At 34.5% G+C, this 18,696-nt stretch overlaps 2 protein-coding genes across 2 annotated transcripts; one reads left to right on the top strand and one right to left on the bottom strand.

Moving 5' to 3' along the window:
* Positions 1-431: 431 nt before the first annotated feature.
* Positions 432-10,352, bottom strand: LOC111804352 (NADPH-dependent thioredoxin reductase 3-like). The gene is made up of 10 exons (XM_023689115.1): positions 10,106-10,352; positions 7,109-7,310; positions 6,877-6,982; positions 6,299-6,564; positions 4,076-4,355; positions 3,239-3,346; positions 2,812-2,898; positions 2,575-2,679; positions 1,639-1,769; positions 432-599 (listed from the first exon to the last, which is right to left on the bottom strand). The coding sequence occupies exons 1-10, from the start codon at positions 10,317-10,319 to the stop codon at positions 539-541; spliced, it is 1,560 nt and encodes a 519-aa protein (XP_023544883.1). The 5' UTR covers positions 10,320-10,352; the 3' UTR covers positions 432-538.
* A 5,509-nt stretch (positions 10,353-15,861) lies between these two features.
* Positions 15,862-17,799, top strand: LOC111804277 (heat stress transcription factor B-3). Its single transcript, XM_023689024.1, has 2 exons — positions 15,862-16,271; positions 17,130-17,799. Exons 1-2 carry the CDS (start codon positions 15,984-15,986, stop codon positions 17,565-17,567), a joined length of 726 nt encoding a protein of 241 aa, XP_023544792.1. The 5' UTR covers positions 15,862-15,983; the 3' UTR covers positions 17,568-17,799.
* Positions 17,800-18,696: the final 897 nt, after the last annotated feature.

Below are 18,696 nucleotides of genomic sequence, written 5' to 3'. Positions count from 1 at the left end.
AGTACCACGAGAGTAAAATGATTTCTTTATTCACACTATTTAGTTTTTTTTAATGTGGTCAACTCCAAATCCTTCTCGAAAATACGATATTTCTATTCACACTCAAGCCTTGTCAAGTATCAACAAATAAATGAAACTTGAAAAACTTAAATCCTTCTTTGTTATCGAGTGAAATTTTTACTTCTTAGAAAAGAAAGAACAAAGATGTATATAAGACTCGAACCTTTTTCATCATAGTCATCATCAAACGAAGAATAAAATTATGACGTATTATGGAAGGAATCGAACCTTTTTCATCCAGAAACTACAACCAAGGAATTTGAGGACGAACCACAGGAAGGAGTCATCCCCTCAAATGAATGCTTGTTCTGCAGATGAGAAGTTTTGCATTTTTTTTTTTTTTTTTTTTTTTTTTTTTTTTTTTTTTTTTCTCAAATCTGTATTGAAAATCTACAAGGTAAAACTTTTAAAGCATTTTTCCACTTGGCTTATTAAGTACAAATGAAACAAAATTGAAGGCAGAAGATCAATGGCAACCTCATATGTTTGACTCAATAAACTCTCTGTACTCGCTCTTCATTTTGACTCCAGAGATATTCCTACATAAGAGAACCATTAAACAGAATATTGGTGAGAGCTACACCAGAAAAATTTCCATGCCAAGCCCACCATCAAAAATTTCTAACATTTACAAGCCATACATGAGTATAGAAATTCCCTCTCCTTTTGTTCTAATGTTCTTGAATCCCACAAACAAAGTTGCGAATGTATTAGATAGAACCTTGTTTTTAAAACCATTTAGGCCCCATTTGATATTGATTTTGTTTTTTATTTTCTGTTCTTATAAATTATTCTTGCCTCATAATTTCTTTGGTGTATTATATATTTAAATATCTTTGAATTCTTAGCTAAAAAACAAAAAAAATTTCAAACTCTACTAATTTTAGTTGTAATGATTTGAGAGGCTTTCATTATCACTCGTTAGCATTTTGATTTTTCATTTTTTTTCCTTCTACGAGTTTGTTTCCTTTGAAATTTTTTGTATCTTTCCATAATATCACTAAGAAGTTGAGATCTTGTTAAAAATTGTTGTGTTTATACTTTTTTAGATTTTGAATCATTTTTTAAAACTAAATATAAAAAACGTACATTGAAGTAGTGTTTATAAACTTACTTTTAATTCAACCAATCAAAGGGGTATCGGATAGACTTCTGTTCGGTTTCCTATTTCATAAGATCACTTAATTTATGTTTTTCTTTATTAATATTTTTATTCGTAATCTACTTTCAAAATATGTTTTTGAGATCTAACCAGATTCCTAATTCGAAAACTAGGCTTAAGATGTCAAATTCAAGAAGTGAAAATCTAAACCAAAAGAAACAGAGATGTCTAACATCAAGAGGATGAACAAAGATGAAGTATATATTCATTGCAGTGTGAATAGGCACGATAAATAGACATGAAGGAGTGTGGACAATAAATTCTAGGGCACTAGAATCTAAAAGTGGCAGCAAATAAGATTTCATTCTAAAGTCAGAAATGATCATGAGAAAAGCAATGTAAATCCACGTGGAGCTCATCGTAAAGTGGGTGCATTTATGCATCAAATATGATATAAAATAAAATGCAGAACAGACCTGATCATCTCCTTATTTTTGAAGAACTGCACGCATGGAGTACCCATAATCCCAGCTGCTTCTGCTATTTCTTGGTCTTCCTCAATATCAATTTCAACAAAATGAACATTTTGATCAAATTCATCTATCACCTGGAAGATTACAGTCAGAAGGCTAATAAGCATCAATGTTCTTCATTAACAACATCATCAGAAGAATATAACAGATAACAGTGTAATCTGTCGTCAAGAATGTCAAAATGAATAATCAGCAGTTTATCAACTGCACATATACACCAATAAACTCATTACAGACCTATTTTGTTTATTTCTATTAGATATGTAATCAGCTCTTTTCATTAAATAGCTGCTCATTCAACCTATTGCTTTAAATTTAAGTACAAAGAAAGATACTAAGAAATATTAAAGAAAAACCGACCAAAATTATCCTATCACAAACATTGTCCATTTTTCAAAATTTTAAAACCACGCTAACCAACATAGCCGTGACACTGTTCAATGAAGAAGATTTTTAAACAAGCTTCTTCAACTTTATGGGAAGATTTTTACCTATAACCACAAGCTTCTCATGTGTAATCTCAAAATTTTTAAATTTCGTGGAAACAAACTACACTTAACATTCTTAAAAGCAAGATCATCAATGTCTCTCTCTCTTTCTTCTCTGACATCTAAATGTATTCAGGCTCGCTTATGCCCACCTTGACCAATCTCATGTAACAATCGCATGATCCTACAACATCGATTATCTTAGAACGTGAAATTGTGAAATTATGTAGATGATCATATCCTGACAACCAGAAAATTTATGTATTTGAATTGATCCTACAGCACAAAAATGAACAAATTCAACATTTTCTGTAACAGTCACTGAAATAATAATGCGAGCTAGATGGATTGATCCTACACTTAAGCCAATGAACAACTTGACATTTTCTACCTTGCTGAGAATTGGCTTCAGAGTCCTACATGGGCCACACGTTGGTGACGTATATAGTACACATATAAGCCTGGGGCTTTCATGGTATAGTTTCCGAAGAGCATACTGTGGAGCAGAAATGTAGGAGATATTAAAAAAAAAAATTAGTTAATGACAAATAACATTTTGAAAGCCTCAACTGTAGAAGAATAAAATGATATATCACAAAACTTGAAACATAATGAGAACAATACATACCTGGCCTTTATGCTTTGTAAGTGTGATATCAAAACCTTCTTGAACATCCCGGCCTGTCGGTTCCTTCTTAACCTCTTCAGTTTGGGGCTGCAAAAGCAAATACATAAAGGATTACTTTAGGGTCAATACACTACTTGTGGTAGACCTGAAGCACAAAATGAGTTGCTCAATATGCACAAAAACAAGAACAGGACTTTGTCATTTGTTAAGTCACTCAAATCTCAACAAACAAATATTATGGTTGAAAATGCTGAAAGAACCTGAGGTTGGACTTTAAATCAAACAAAATAAATTCCCAATTCTCTTCAACATAACTCAGTAATTCTTACTCCAAAAGAGAAAAAATCAGTAATTTGAATCTGTGGTATCCCACTGGCTGAGAAGAAATCAGTCAACCAACCAACCAACTGCAATAGGGTTTCAATACCTGGTGGAACTCAATAAGAAGATTCTCGCTCACAAGATAGCGCTCAACTGATAAAGCAGCAATGCATCCAGATCCAGCAGCTGTAATAGCTTGCCTCCATTCATGATCCTGAGAAATTACAAAGAAACAAAATCAAAAGATGATACAAATCATGTCAATCTCATTTTTCCAAGAAAAAAAGATTGATAGAAATTAGATAATGAATTTGACTAGAGAACAGTTTTTGTGCCTCTATGTCACATCATGATCACACCATGTGGACATGCTCAATTTGCCAACATAGTTCCTTGATTTAGTTGATTTACAAACATCAGAAGTTGATGCACACCATAATACATTAAGATGGAAAGATGCTAAAACTAATATTTTCCAAGAGCATGCAAATCTACTACCTGGAGAAGTTACGAGTTACCCTGGAAACATAAGAAAAGTGGGACATTCATTCTCCTAAAAGACTATGTCATAAGCCATATTGCTTTAATTGCAGAAATGGTGAATTGATCAGATATAGAATGAAAAATCCACATAGTTTATGAAAGCAAGAGTTATATGTGGGTCTCAAAACTGAAAAGAATTAATTCTACTTTGTGAAAAGGTTAAACTTCTCTTGTTTCCTTCCATTTTTCAATGAATAGTCCGTTTCACGTTCAAAATAAATTGAACTTTTACTTCGACTATCATGCTTGGTAGGCTACATCTGTTTTAACTGTAATAAACATGAAAATACCCATATAATGTGCCTCGGGAGACAATTCTGATGCAAACAAGAGTCTTAAAGAACCTGCACTGGTATGAGCGATAGCAATAATCAAGAATGCACTTTCAGAAGGAAAATACCTGCACATCTCCAGCGGCAAATACACCTTCGACAGAAGTTTTCGCAGTACCATCCTGCACTAACACATACCCAGAGCTATCTAGCTCAACCTGGCCTTTCAATAACTGGCTGTTTGGTGAATGACCTATTCCATAAAATAAACCCTTTGCCTCAAGCACTGATTCTTCCCCAGAATCAACTTTTCGAACTAAAATGCCAGACATTTGCCCTTTTGTATTGCTAACAATGTCCACAGCTTCCGTGTTAAAGTGCAAGGTAACATTTGGACAGTTGAACACTCTGAAACATTCGTGATAATCAACCTGTTAAACAAACATTCAGGGAGTTGAAAACTCACATACAAATTGTTTATTAGTAAACCTAGAGACAGTTGGGAGTCAGTACAAAAGGCTGTAGAGCCAGGTACAAGGCGAGACTATTACGAGCATAATTTATATAGAACAATGAACCTAGATTAGCAGGAAATTACTGTTATACAACTGTGAAGAGGAATGAAAAATTACGTTTTAAAGACACTCTAAAATTTATCCAGCCTACCGAGTTTTCAAGTCTTCCACTATTCTCAAAAGGCTCTACACTAGATTGGTAAATTGAAGTTTTGATTTCCTTCTTCTCGCATATCCAATCACTTAATAGGCCGTACTGTAGGATTTCCCATAACTCAAAAAGTCACCTATTCTAATGCACATGATAGATTGTTTCGATATCGCCAAATGAACATATAGAAGAAATAAAAGAAAACAATACAAACCAGTTCTGCAAATAACAAACATGTCATTGTCTACTTTATTCCATTATGGAAATCCAAATGTCCTAGGAGGATTAATATCTAATATGGATTATAACAGTTGTTTGAATTCCTCGGAAGTATTACAACTGAAGATCCATTCAACTACTTTATTGCTTTCTTGGTGTCCTCTATGTTGCTCGGACTCAGAAACATTAATCACTTATTCTCTAATTGTTCTTTTGCCTTATCTTGCTGGTACAAGTTTTTTGATACATTCAGAATTCAATAGGTTTTCCACAACAACTCTAAGAGCAATTCTACTCACCTACTCTCCGTGCCTTGCCTTCCTTCTAGACCTTATCTTTTGTGGGTCAATGCTTCTATAGCTGTTATCCCCAAACTTCGATGGGAGCAGAATCTGAGGATTTTTTAAAATAAGGAAAGAAATTGGTTGGCATGTTTTGAGACGGCCAAGCTTAAAGCATCCCGTTGTTCTTCTCTATCCAACCATTTTCAAGCATTTTCTCTTCAAGATATTTGCTTCAATTGGGAAGTTTTCATTTTTACTTGATCATTCTGTTTTGTATTGGGTTACATTATTTATTACCTCTTTTTTGTTTCTTTTTTTTGCTATTTCTCCTTTGTAGAGCTTGTATTTAGAATTAATGAAAAGTTTTGTTTCCTTTCCTTTCAGAAAAAGAAAATGATGTCGTCCTCCAAATATAGGAATAAGCTTGCTTTTGAATTTTGATTAAACTAAAAGTACAGACATTAGACAAGTTTGCATCTAATAGATCAAGCTCTAAAAGTACCTAATAGGTCCTTCCTTTTAATTTTGTGTTTAACGAGTTCGTGTCATATTAAATTTTTAAAAAATTAACCAATCTATTAGTTATATATTTGATAAATGATCACTATGAGTCAGACTCAATAGAATTTGATCAATCCTTTTTTCTGTCGTTAATTTGTTTGATAGGACCTTAAATTTTAAATTTTGTGTCTAACATATCCATGAATTAAAGAAAATTTGAAATTTTAAAATAGGTCGAGGGTTAATAATAAGACACAAAAAGTTCAAAAAGCGATTAAAAAATTTTAAAATTTTAGAGACTAAATAAACACATTTGAAAGTTGAAAAACTAAACTTGTAATTCATACCTAAATTTTTAAGACAACAAATATTTATTAAAAGGATATAACACGACACAGGCCATAGAAGTTGGTAAGCCAATTTGGATAGTTTAAACTTTAAAGTCAGCAGTCACTACAATTCACTAGCATAAAGTAGATAGCAGGAAACCCCATAATAGTTTCCAAACAAAAGGTTTCTCTTCCCAGAAACACGTTATTATATTCCTATTTCAAAAAACAGACACACAGCAAAGGTCGAAAGATGAGACATTCTTACCCTAAAAGTACATGGTATTTACAAGATATCTAACCAACTACTACAAAATAAAAATGATTCATTGCCAAAATATTGAATGCATACCTATCTTGCATTGCTTTAGAAGCCCTGAGTTGATCCTTGCGCACAAGTAAATGAACATGACGAGCATATTTAGTCAGGTACAAGGCTTCCTCTGTTGCTGTATCACCTCCTCCAACAACAGCAAGTACTTGCCCTTTAAACAAGGGTGATGCTCCATCACAAATTGCACAAGCACTAATTCCCCTACTCCAAAATTCATCTTCACGAGGTAACCTAAGTCGTCTTGCTGTCGCTCCCGTTGCATATATTATACTATGGCACTTAACCTGGAACATTTGAGGAGGAAAAGCCAAAGAAGAAAATCAGGAAGAAAAGCAACGTGTATTTTTTAAACACCAACACGGATTAACTGAATTGCTTATAGGCATAAACATGAAATAATTAATGAAATGCATCAAAATAAGGAAAAGGCTGAAGTCCAAATTATTCTTTGATTCTTAGGTAACAAAAAAAAAAATCTTTGGGAAAAGTACTAGCACGGTATGAACTGATGATTCTACATAAACATAAAGACTCTTGAAGAGGAAGTCAAGAATCCAGAGTTTATTCATACATTTCGATAGAAAATAATCCATTACCTTGCGTTCACTACTTTGTACAGTAAATGGTCTATTCTTCAAATCAATAGACTCCACATCTTCCTGAAATAATTCAGCTCCCCATCGCTCAGCTTGCTTCCGCATCCTGTCCAATATAATACCAAGATTATAACCAATAAAATCTCTTCCCATAGATCCGTACTAAATGTCTCTTCCATTGTGTAGAAAGCAAGAAGAACCAAAGAATTTCCCATACTTCATATTACTTTACCTATCCATCAGATCTGGACCAGTAATTCCATCAGGAAACCCAGGAAAATTCTCCACTTCTGTAGTAGTCATTAACTGTCCTCCGGGAACACCACCTGCTTGGAAACCCTCAAACACTACAGGTTTTAAATTTGCCCGAGCTGCATATATGGCTGCAGTATGTCCAGCAGGACCAGAACCTATGATTACCAGATTCTCAATTCCTGTTATAAAGAACACATGATCATTCTCATTATCTTATGCAAATACAGATCAAAATTGCAACTTCTTACACATATAAATGTAAATAAATAAAAACTAATACCTAGCATTTCCACATATTAGAAACCAAATTTTTTTCTTTCCATGAAGGTAACTATATCATGCAAAACGATAGAAGAAAACCTTGCAAAGTAAAACAATGTCAACCAAAAAAGTATATAGAATTGCAACATCATATGTGGTCATTAAGTTTATATGTTAACCAAATAAATTACAACCACAATGTCTACATTACAACTATGAAGAGGAAAGCTAAATGAAATGTTGGGATGAGTGAAATAACCTTGACATATGTGAGTATCAGAGTTAGCTTGTGTGCACCTCGACTAGAAACGTTGGGATAAATAAAATAAATGACAACAATTATTTCTAGAACAACAGCTCATTTCAGCTTGGAAAGAACTTATCCAACTACATTACATACATCAGCTTAGATATTGTCCAAGGAACAAGAGGACATATTGATCATGAGGTGCAACGGGAGAAATGCCTATTATTAGTTCAAAATCGTGTAAAGAATCACGTTTCTACTTTTTTTTATTTTATTTATAAGAAACCAAGCTTTCATTGAGATTGATGAAAAAATATACAATGGCATACAAAAACAACCCCAAGAAAACAAACACCCTCATGCCCAGTTTCAAAAAGGAGTCCTAGTCCAAAAGAACAAGGCTAAGCTGATAATTACAAAAATATTTATTTATAAATACTCATAAAAAAGGAATTAATCCTAATCAAATCCAAAAAAAAATCCACCCCACAAAAAATTCTAAAGTTCCTCTCAAACCAAACACCCCACAACATGGCAAAAAAGCAAGGCTGCTAAAGAATCCTCTCTGTTATGGAAAGAAGGGTTGAAGAGCACCTCCTCAAACATCAAACAACACTTGATATTACGGAGATGTTAAATAAGGAAAGGAAGTATAACAGGATTCCACTCAACACCAACTGAATTAAGGCCAATCTTCCCTTTTGGTAGAAGAAAACCTTTTTTCCACAACAACAACCTTTTCTGAATTTTCTCCACCACCAAAATCCAAAAACACATAGATCTTAGATTATCACCGAGAGAAAGACCGATAAGCAACAGGAAACTGACTAACTTCGCACCCACCAAAGAGGCCCAATAGCTTAACTTTGCAGGCTCACACTTACTTCAAAAATGGTGTTTTTCCATTGATTTATTCTTAAACCCAATATAGGTTGAAAGAAAAACAAAAATTCATTAAGATTCCTAAAGGAGTTCTCCTTTTCATAATAGAAAAAGAAAGTGTCGTCAGCAAATTGATGACGCAACAACTGAACTCCATCATAACCCACCAGAAAGCCCTCCACCACACCTTTCTCCACACCAGCATACACTAATCTGCTAAGAACGTCCAACACCAGATGAAACAGAAAGGGCGAAATAAGATCACCTTGTCTAAGACTCTCTGCAAAGATTTTACCCCTTGGTTTGCCACTGACCAATATGGTGACGTTAGCTGACCAAACACATTCTAACTCCATGCTCTCCATTTAAACCAAAAACTTTTTTTGCACAAAACTCTATCCGGGAAGCCCCAGCCCACGTGTTTCTCAAAATCTACATTCATAATTGCCCCTTCTTTCTTCCTCACTCTATAATCCTCAATGGCTTCACTTGCAATCAAAACTTATTCTAAAATTTGCCTACCCACAGTAAAAGCTCTTTGGCCGTTCAAATTAGTACTTGGGAGCACTTTCCTGAGTCTCTCTCAATAGTATTCGACTTTGAAAGCTTTTCTTTTTTGGGATCAGACAAACATAAATCTCATTCATAGCAGTGTCTATAATTTCATCCCTGGTTAAACTCACTGAAAACATTTCCCAGGTCCTCCCTCACAATCAAAGTTATCTTGATAAAACGCCAAAGTGAAATGATCCGGCCCTAGTGAGTTATTATTATCAAGGTTGGTGAAATTGTGAGTTAATGAATTGCATAATTGTGTGATCCTGGCATGGCATCTNAATGATTATATTTCCGTACATTAGAAAACTAGAAAAAGTAAGAAAAATCGTAGTCACGTGGAAAATGGAGACCATGGATTTTAGATCAGAAAAATTAAACATCGAAATTAAAGTGCTAAAAAACCTTACAAGATTTAAAATGTTGAGGTCTCAATATTTTTATAGAAATTTCGATAAAATGTCGATGTCAATGGATATTTCTTGAAAATGTTGTGCAAACAAAAGATTCAAAAAAAACTTTTTAAATTAATAAATTAACAATTTACACTTGATGAATTAAAATTCTCGTTGTTTCAACGTCATATTCGAGTACTAGAACAAGCTGTAACTCGATTCCCATCAAAATGACAGAAATGAAGACGAGATATTCAAATCACAAAGCTTTACTGCAGCAGACTTTACAAAAACGCACAACCTCCAAAAGATAAAAGTTCAAAGACTACGCTAATAAAAACATGCGCATTGATTATATATCCAAAACGCAAGAAAAATCGTAGGATTTCACATAGGAAACATCAACATCAAAATCAATTTCCAATCTCGAATTTCCTCAAAACAACGAAAAGTCTAGAGAAGCCTCACAAACCTTCAGCTGGACCCCTAAACACAGTCACACATCCAATTCAACAGATGAAAACACAGTTACACGCTTAAAAACACGGCATAAATACATACATTAACAGAGATAGAGATAGAGATAGAGATAGAGATAGAGATAGAGACAGAGAGAAGCAAAAATGGAGGGAACCTGGAGAGGTGGAGATGTCATCGGAAGAGGCGCGAGGGCGAAGAAGAGGACGAGAAGGAGGAGAGCGGAAGGAGGAGCGGCGACGAGAGGAAGGAGAGCGGAGGAGGATGAGGCGATGAGGAGGCGGAGGAAGAGCATTGGAGAGGGCGGCCATGGCGGAGAAGTGGTGGGAGGAAACGGAGGGGCCGATTCCTATCTGGAGAGAAGCAGCCATCTGAGTTTGAGACCATACAAAAGGAAGCACTCGGAGTTAAAAACGATACAGATTACAGACACCTTTCTTGGGGATTGTGACACACGCGCTCTATGTTTTATCCGGAACTCGCTTCCGTTGTGCTTATATTGGATTTCAGATTATCCACGTGGACTTCAATAAATTAGACCAAATAATAATAATAATAATAATAATAATAATAATAATCAAAGGTAACAGTGTCTACTGACCAACACGAGCTCTTTTAGCATATTATCGAGAGGTCACCCTACATAGAATTATTTTCAAGCAACTTACAAGTTATCGAGATGCCACTCAACATAAAATTATTTTCAAGCACACCGGGAGGTCACCCAATATAGAATTATTTTTCAAGCAGCTTGTAAGTCCTCGGGAGGTCACCCAATATAGAGTTATTTTCAAGCAGCTTGTAAGTCCACAGGAGGTTACCCGACATAAAATTATTTTAAGCAACTTCTAAGAGTGGAGACTATCACACAAATCAGCTTGTAAGTCATTGGGAGGTCGCCCGACATAGAATTATTTTTCAAGCAGCTTGTAAGTCCTCAGGAGGTCACCCAGCATAGAATTATTTTCAAGCAGCTTATAAGTCCTCGGGAGGTTACCCGACATAAAATTATTTTAAGCAGCTTGTAAGAGTGAAGACTATCCCGCAAATCAGCTTGTAAGTCATCGAGAGGTTGCCCAACATAGAATTATTTCTCAAGCAGCTTGTAAGTTCTCGGGAGGTCACCCCAGCATAGAATTATTTTCAAGTAGCTTGTAACTCCTCAAAAGGTCACCCAACATAGAATTATTTTCAAGCAGCTTGTAAGTGCTCGAGAGGTCACCCAGCGTAGAATTATGTTCAAGCAACTTGTAAGTGCTTGGGAGGTCACCCAACATAGAATTATTTTCAAGCAGCTTGTAAGTCTCGAGAGGTCACCCAACATAGAATTATCTTAAGCATCTTGTAAGAGTGAACACTATCCCACAGATCAAGCAAACTGTTACAATTATACTATGAAGAGAGTAGGTTGTGACAGTCACGTCGAGATAAGCAAAGCGGCGACCCTCAAGAGGCGCTAATTCGATGACCAATATAGAAAAATACCATGATGCGATCGAGCGAGACGGTGTATCATTCAACACACCAAAATTTGAGTTGAATTATGTTCATTATTTAATAAGGGTTATTCAGGTTGAAAAAGCTTACAACCCGAGCAATTAAGTTGGGTCTAAAAAAATGTCATAACTCGACCCGACCCAACTTACAAACCTAAATTTTGTGTTTAAAATTCCGTTTTTTTTTCTCCTTATCAACCACTTAATTAAACTATAAAAACTAAATTATGAGACCAAACCAAAATATGAAATAAATTGAAGTTAATTTCAAATTATAAATTAAATAAATTTCTAATTTAACTTATTATTATTTTTTGTTATTAAATAAAATATTTAATTAATTAATTAATTTTTTCATAAGGGCAAAACGGGTAAAGAATTATGTAAGGTGGAGAAAGGGTTCAGCGGCCAAACCAAATTGAAATCCGATTTATTTTAGTCAAAATTGAACCATTTTTTTTTTCACCTTTTCACATTAGCGCGTGTGTTACACGCTTGTCCAAATGCATTTAATTTACAAATTTACTCAATAGTCCCTAAGAAAGTTAGAATTTAATTATTGTAATTTTAAATGTTAAAATTCCATTCTTATATTTCCATAAAAGTTCATAAATAATCATTATAGCGGGTTAAGATCGTCATTTTATCAAATTACAGGGACTAAATTTCAATTTTTATTTATTTTTCTCTCTCAATACACGAGTCATATTTGACTCGATTCTTCCAACTATTGGTTAAAATCGTCATTTTATCTAATTACAGGGACTAAATTTCAATTTTTTTCTTATTTTTTCTCCCCGTACACTGAGTTATATTTGACCAGATTCTTCTAACTATGGGTTAAAATCATCATTTTATCAAACTACCGGGACTAAAAAAATCTCTCATTTTATCAAATCATAGGGATTAAATTTCATATTTTTTATTTTACCGGATTCTTCCAACTAATAGACCAACATACCCTAAAGTTCAAAAAATATCTCGTACAATAAATTTTTCATGAAACATATTTCCACGTCTATATTGTAATACATGTGTGAACGTTGAAAGTGTATCGTCTCAAGTGTTTTCTATACACTTGCAAATATGGTAATTTTCGAGCGTTTATAGCAGTCCAAGCCCACCATTAGCCAATGTTGTCTTTTTTGGGCTTTCCCTCAAGATTTTTAAAACGCGTCGGCTAGAGAGAGGTTTCCATACCCTTATAAAGAATGTTTCGCTCTCCTCCACAACCGATGTGGGATGTCACATATTTGGATCAGATCATTTATAGCAATTATAAAGTGATCGAATCAATACTGTTACCAACAAAAAGCATCCAACCTCATTCATACACTATGCACCTTATAAGTTGCTGTTAGGATCACACAACAACACGCTCGATCTAGATGAACACGGGAGAATATTGGCTAAAGGTTTTGTATTGATGAAAGAGAATACATAAAGAATTTCAAATGAGTGAGAATATATATAAATATATGGTTCAGCCTACTATATCCATATATAGCTAACAATTTACTCTTATTTACCATATATAGTTTTACTATGTATAAGCTATAAATAACCCGTCTCCTTAACCTAACACTTATTACTTATTGCTCCGAGATTATACTAATAATATTAAATTATAAATAAAATAATCAAAATTATTATTAAAAATTAAATAATTAATTACGAGATTTTAGGACATAAATGTTCAACAGATGACAATAAATTATGAGAGAGTAGGAAGAACATTTTTGAACCCAATTATCTAAAGAAAAACATAAATAAAAAATTTCACTCACGACAACGATGCAACTCTTCCAAAGACCAATTCTCTCGGTGTAGAGCTTCTAATCTCTAAACTAATCAGTATGAAAGATCGACACAACATGACGTGGTTTACAATGATTTTCTTTAAAAAAAAAACGTTTTAACTATAACGAATTTAACATTTTTATATTATTTATAGAAGAAACTTGAACTTTCACTCTCATAGATAAAATTTCTTATTAGATTATGATAATTAACGATAGATCAAACTCTTGTAGATGATATGAGCCAAGGCTCTTCAAATGGATAGAAGCTGGTCGAGAATGGTACCAAAATTTACGTACGATTCTATGATTCAAGTCGAGAAGGCTACAAGTTATTCTCCTCGAACAATTACTTATCTCACTTGCATCCTCGAGCAAATTCTTGGATGACAAGCTTACGAGAAAATCATGATCGAATTTTAAAATGATGTTATTATAAGATATGTTATAAGGTAGGTGTTGACCCACCGCTTGACTTTCTCTCTTAAAATTGAGATGAAATTAGGTGAAGAAATTGTGTTGTTGTAATCAAAGAAAGTGAAGCATCAAACTCTCCCAACTAAAAAAAAATAGAGGACAAGAAAATAGCTTCAAAATTATGTTTTTACTCGAGAGAAAATTAATCAGGTATCTCGTATGAGCAAAACCCGTCGATCGACTTGGCGTTGTATTTGTTAAGATCGCACAACGACATACATACTCGATCTAGATGAACACAAAGAACCCGATAGAGAAAATGCAAGAACAATAATGGCTAAAAGATTTGTATTGATGATTACAAGTATGTACAGTAAAAGAGTATACAAAAAAGTACTGTCCAGGTGATATATATATATATATATATATATATATATATATATATATATATATATATATGGTTTAACTTACCGGATATAACCATATAGCTTTTTACTATTTATATGTCATTTACCAAATATAGTTTTACTATGTATAACAGTCGACTAAACTATAAATAAGGAGCAATTATATTGAATTAAACCACATGTTCCATTGTTTATGCACCTTGGTACTTCTATGGGCAAATCAAGGCTAGTAGAGGATCATTGAGCGTCGTGCTGAATGTCTTTACCATTTTTTCTCTCTCGTTTTGGTCCATATGTAATGTGGCAGCTAAGTAAATGAGGGGTATATGAATGAACTGAGATTATATCTGAATGAGTGATTCGATCGATAGGATGACTAGGAGAGTCTTCAGAGAATTGAAAGTTACTATATATACCAACAAGGTGCACTTCCATTTTTTTATGGCGGGATTATAGGAACTATAAAATTAAAGTGTGTTCTACATCTTTTGAAAATTGTCTTAAGAAGTATATGAGTGAGGATAAAGTATGCTGAAAGAACTCGTGTTGATTATTGCACAAAAAAACAGGAGAATGTTAGGGCTATCAGGTGCTGAATCCTAAACATGGATCATTGCACGTAACTTAAATTGTGATAGCTACAACGCTTAGCTATATTCACACCTAATCCATCGTTGAATGTTATCCATTTTAAATTTCAAAAGTTTCACCGATACTAAGCTTCCAACTTTAGTTTTAAAAAGGCGTTGAGCTTTACTCACTTTATCATTTAAACAACAATTATTATATTTTAAGCTCAACAATATATGAGAGAGGAAGAATTCAAAATTTTAATGTCTTAGTCGAGAGTAGAGATATCCATTTCACTGCTCGGGAGGGGAATGAGAGAGAAAGTGAGAAATATTTTTCCGTATTAGATAAATAGGTCCAGGAATGGGATTATATTCCCCGTCCCTATTCATGCTCAATTCCCCATCTGCTCTGTCCTACTCACATAATATAATGACATGCTTAGAATTAATATAGGGAGTACTTGAGATTGAGTGACATATTCGTGAGAGTCTTCGTAGTGTGATGGTGAGGTATTCACTTGTAACACTTTGTTTATTAGTAATTGGTTGCTACCCGTGGATGCAGGGGAACTTCTTCTATCTGAAACACGTAAATATCTTGGTGTTTCTTTGTGTAATTACGTTCATTGATGTTGTGAGTACATTTGTTCCGCTTTCGACACACAACATATATAAATAGGTAAAAATTCTTTACGGGTAATTCAATCTCCGCAAAAATAAATGGAGAATTCACAGTAAGTGGTGAGGATGAGATTAGAAAGGTTTCTCCGTCTTTGTCCACTCACGTAGATATCTGTAGTCGAAAGTATATATTTTAAGCCAATTAACATTGAAATTGAAGTTTTAAAACAAAATCAAAACTTTCTAGAATTCATAAATCAAACAAATTAAAGAAATATGATTTATCGTAAAAATTCAAACACTAAAACTATAGTTTAACCTTAAAAAAAACAAAAAAATGTTTAGTTTCTCAAAACCTCTCACTCACTCCATTGACCAAAAGATGGTTAGTCAAACCACACCACATTACAAGAAAACCATACTCTTTTACCCAACAACCAAAATTCATTAAATTTATTCAAATTTTATTTACTTAATTATTTTTTAAATAAATTAATTTACAAGATCACCAAACAATCTCTGACTATAAACATAGAAATGGTCCATTTTTTAGAGAGAGAAACCCAAATAAGAGAGAGAGAGAGAGAGAGAGAGAGAAATTCTTCATTTTTTCATTTTTTAAAAAAAAAACCCATTAATTCTCTTCTCCTAAAGTCCATAAAAATCCAATCTTTCATTCATTTCCTCATCTCTTTGCGTTGAATTTTGGTGTTTTGAGTGTTCATGGAGGCCGGAGTGAGCGATAATAATGGTGATCAGAAGGGGTTGCGGTTGCCGTTGCCGTCGCCGCCGCGGACGGTGGAGAGTATGATGAAAAAGTCAACGCCGCCGCCGTTTCTGGTGAAGACTTATACGGTGGTGGAGGATCCGGCGACGGATAAGGTGATATCGTGGAACGGCGAGGGGACGGCGTTTGTGGTTTGGCAGACGGCGGAGTTCGCAAAGGATGTTTTGCCGAAGCTCTTTAAACACTGCAATTTCTCTAGCTTTGTTCGCCAGCTTAATACTTATGTACGTATCCTTTTTATTTTTTTTTTCTTTATTATTTTTTTTTAAACCCTATTTTAAAATTTTTTTCCTTTAATTTTCGGGTTGAGTTACAAACACGTGAGTGGAAATTTGAATAGACAAAACCCGAACGACGACGAAGGAAGAAGGATCATCTTAGATTAAGAAAAATTGTAGACAATATTTTCCCGAGAAGTTTAATTTCTGAACCTTTTAATCGTGTTTAATGATTAATGAGTTAAATTTTAAAAGTTTCTAATAAATTCATGAATTAAAATTTTATCTTTTCTCGAGTAATTTCTAGCTTCGTCATAGAACAGGTATCCTTACTACTTAACTAGGTTCGGATTTAGTTTATAAATTTATTTAAATTTTGATAATTTAAAAAAATAATGAAAATTGAATAAATAATATTTTCTTTTAAAATATTAAGAAAGAAAACAAAAATAATGCAAAAACTCGAGTCAACTAAAAAAATTTAATTTTCCATTTTTATTAAATACTTTACAAACCTAAACCCATTTTCCAAAATTTTATTTTATTTTTATTTTTTACCAACCCATTATTATTTTTAAATAAAAAAAGTAGGGTCCTTACATGCCACGTGTCATTTTATTGCAAATGATTGACTTGGTCAAAGCCAATATGAATTAACTATATTTATTTATTTATGGTAAAATTACCTTTAACTAATACGTTTTATTAAGAACTTAATCCATTTTAGAAGAAAGATTAAGGGCAAAATAGTAAATTTCGTGAATAAGAGTAAAGTACTATAGCAAACGTGAAGTTTAGGGTTTAAGGTTTTATAAGTCGATAAGCTGATCGATCCTTCTCTCAAAGTTTAAATTTTTATTGAAGGGATTTCGAAAGGTGACGACAACAAGGTGGGAGTTTTGCAACGACAAATTTCGAAAGGGCGAAAAGGAAAAGCTTTGTGAAATACGAAGACGAAAGGCATGGACCAACAAGCAACAACACGAGGTACAACACGAGGTCGATGAAGATCAGAGATCTTCGTCTTCAAACTCATCGTCGTCCCAATACAATACACTAATGGATGAGAACAAGAGGTTGAAGAAGGAAAATGGGGACTTAAGCTCAGAGCTTGCAAGCATGAAAGGGAAGTGCAGAGAGCTTCTTGATTTGGTGGCTAAGTATGGGAATGGTTCAAGGAAAGAAGATGAAGATGAGAGGCCAAAGCTGTTTGGTGTGAGGTTGGAAGTTGAAGGAGAGAGGAGGAGGAAGACAAAAAGGGCTGAAGAGACAGCTTTTTTGCCTTCTCAATCATGCAAATAGAATTATTAAGCTATTTATGAAGAACATAGAAGCATAATCTGTAAAAAAGAATGAATTTATGGAAGATTAATAAGGGCTGAATCGCTAATGTGTAAAAAGATGGGCACAAGCTCGATCTTTCGATCCATATGATCGATGTAAGTTGACATTATTTCTAAAACGGTTGGTTAGATCTCATGATTGTAATAGCTAAGTAGATACTATTATTTATGGGCTTTCTCTTTCGGGCTTCCTTTCTGGGCTTTTTAAAACGCGTATGCTAGAAAGAGGTTTTCATTCTCTTATAAAAAAAATGTTTCGTTCCCATCTTCAACCTGTGGGATCTCACAATCCACCCCCTTTCGAGGTCCAGCGTCATTGTTGGTACATCGCTCAGTGCCTAGCTTTGATACCATTTGTAACCGCCCAAACCCACTGCTAATAGATATTGTCCGCTTTGGCCCGTTATGTATTGTTGTCAGCCTCACGGTTTTAAAAAGCGTATGCTAGGGAGAGGTTTCCATGCCCTTATAAAGGATGCTTCGTTCCCCTCTTTAACTGAAGTGGGATCTCGCAATCCACCCCCTTTCGAGGCCTAGTGTCCTTGCTGACACATCACTCCGGTGCCTAGCTCCGATATCCTTTGTAACAGCCCAACCCACCGCTAACAATATTGTTCGCTTTGGCCCGTTATGTATCACCATCAGCCTCACGGTTTTAAAACGCGTCTGCTAGGGAGAGGTTTCCACACCCTTATAAAAAATGTTTCGTTCCCTCTTCAACTGAAGTGGGATCTCGCAATCCACCCCCTTTCGGGCCCAGTGTCCTCGCTAACACATCACTCCGGTGCCTAGCTCTAATATCCTTTGTAGCAGCCCAACCCACCGCTAACAAATATTATTCGCTTTGGCTCGTTATGTATTACCGTCAGCCTCACGATTTTAAAACGCGTCTACTAGGGAGAGGTTTCCACACCTTTATAAAGAATGCTTCGTTTCTCTCTCCAACCGATGTGGGATCTCACAATTTACCCCCTTTCAGGGTCCAGCGTCCTCGCTGACACATTGCTCAATACCTAGCTTTGATACCATTTGTAACAGCCCAAACCCACCGGTAACAGATATTGTTCGCTTTAGCCCATTATGTATCA

This window comes from Cucurbita pepo, chromosome LG10 (genome assembly GCF_002806865.2).
Source record: "Cucurbita pepo subsp. pepo cultivar mu-cu-16 chromosome LG10, ASM280686v2, whole genome shotgun sequence".
NCBI lineage: Eukaryota > Viridiplantae > Streptophyta > Magnoliopsida > Cucurbitales > Cucurbitaceae > Cucurbita > Cucurbita pepo.
Note: the sequence above shows the minus strand (reverse complement) of the source record. Positions and strands in the feature narration are given on the sequence as shown.

Bases quoted from the DNA above. Each gene is read 5' to 3' on its own strand.
- LOC111804352 (XM_023689115.1), bottom strand. From the start codon at position 10,319: ATGGCTGCTTCTCTCCAGATAGGAATCGGCCCCTCCGTTTCCTCCCAC. The intron at 7,311-10,105 runs GTTCCCTCCATT...TCTTTATAACAG, and splicing joins TGACATCTCCACCTCTCCAG to GAATTGAGAATCTGGTAATC. The intron at 3,347-4,075 runs GTATTTTCCTTC...GTAATTTCTCAG, and splicing joins TTGCCGCTGGAGATGTGCAG to GATCATGAATGGAGGCAAGC.
- LOC111804277 (XM_023689024.1), top strand. From the start codon at position 15,984: ATGGAGGCCGGAGTGAGCGATAATAATGGTGATCAGAAGGGGTTGCGG. The intron at 16,272-17,129 runs GTACGTATCCTT...TTTTTATTGAAG, and splicing joins TTCGCCAGCTTAATACTTAT to GGATTTCGAAAGGTGACGAC.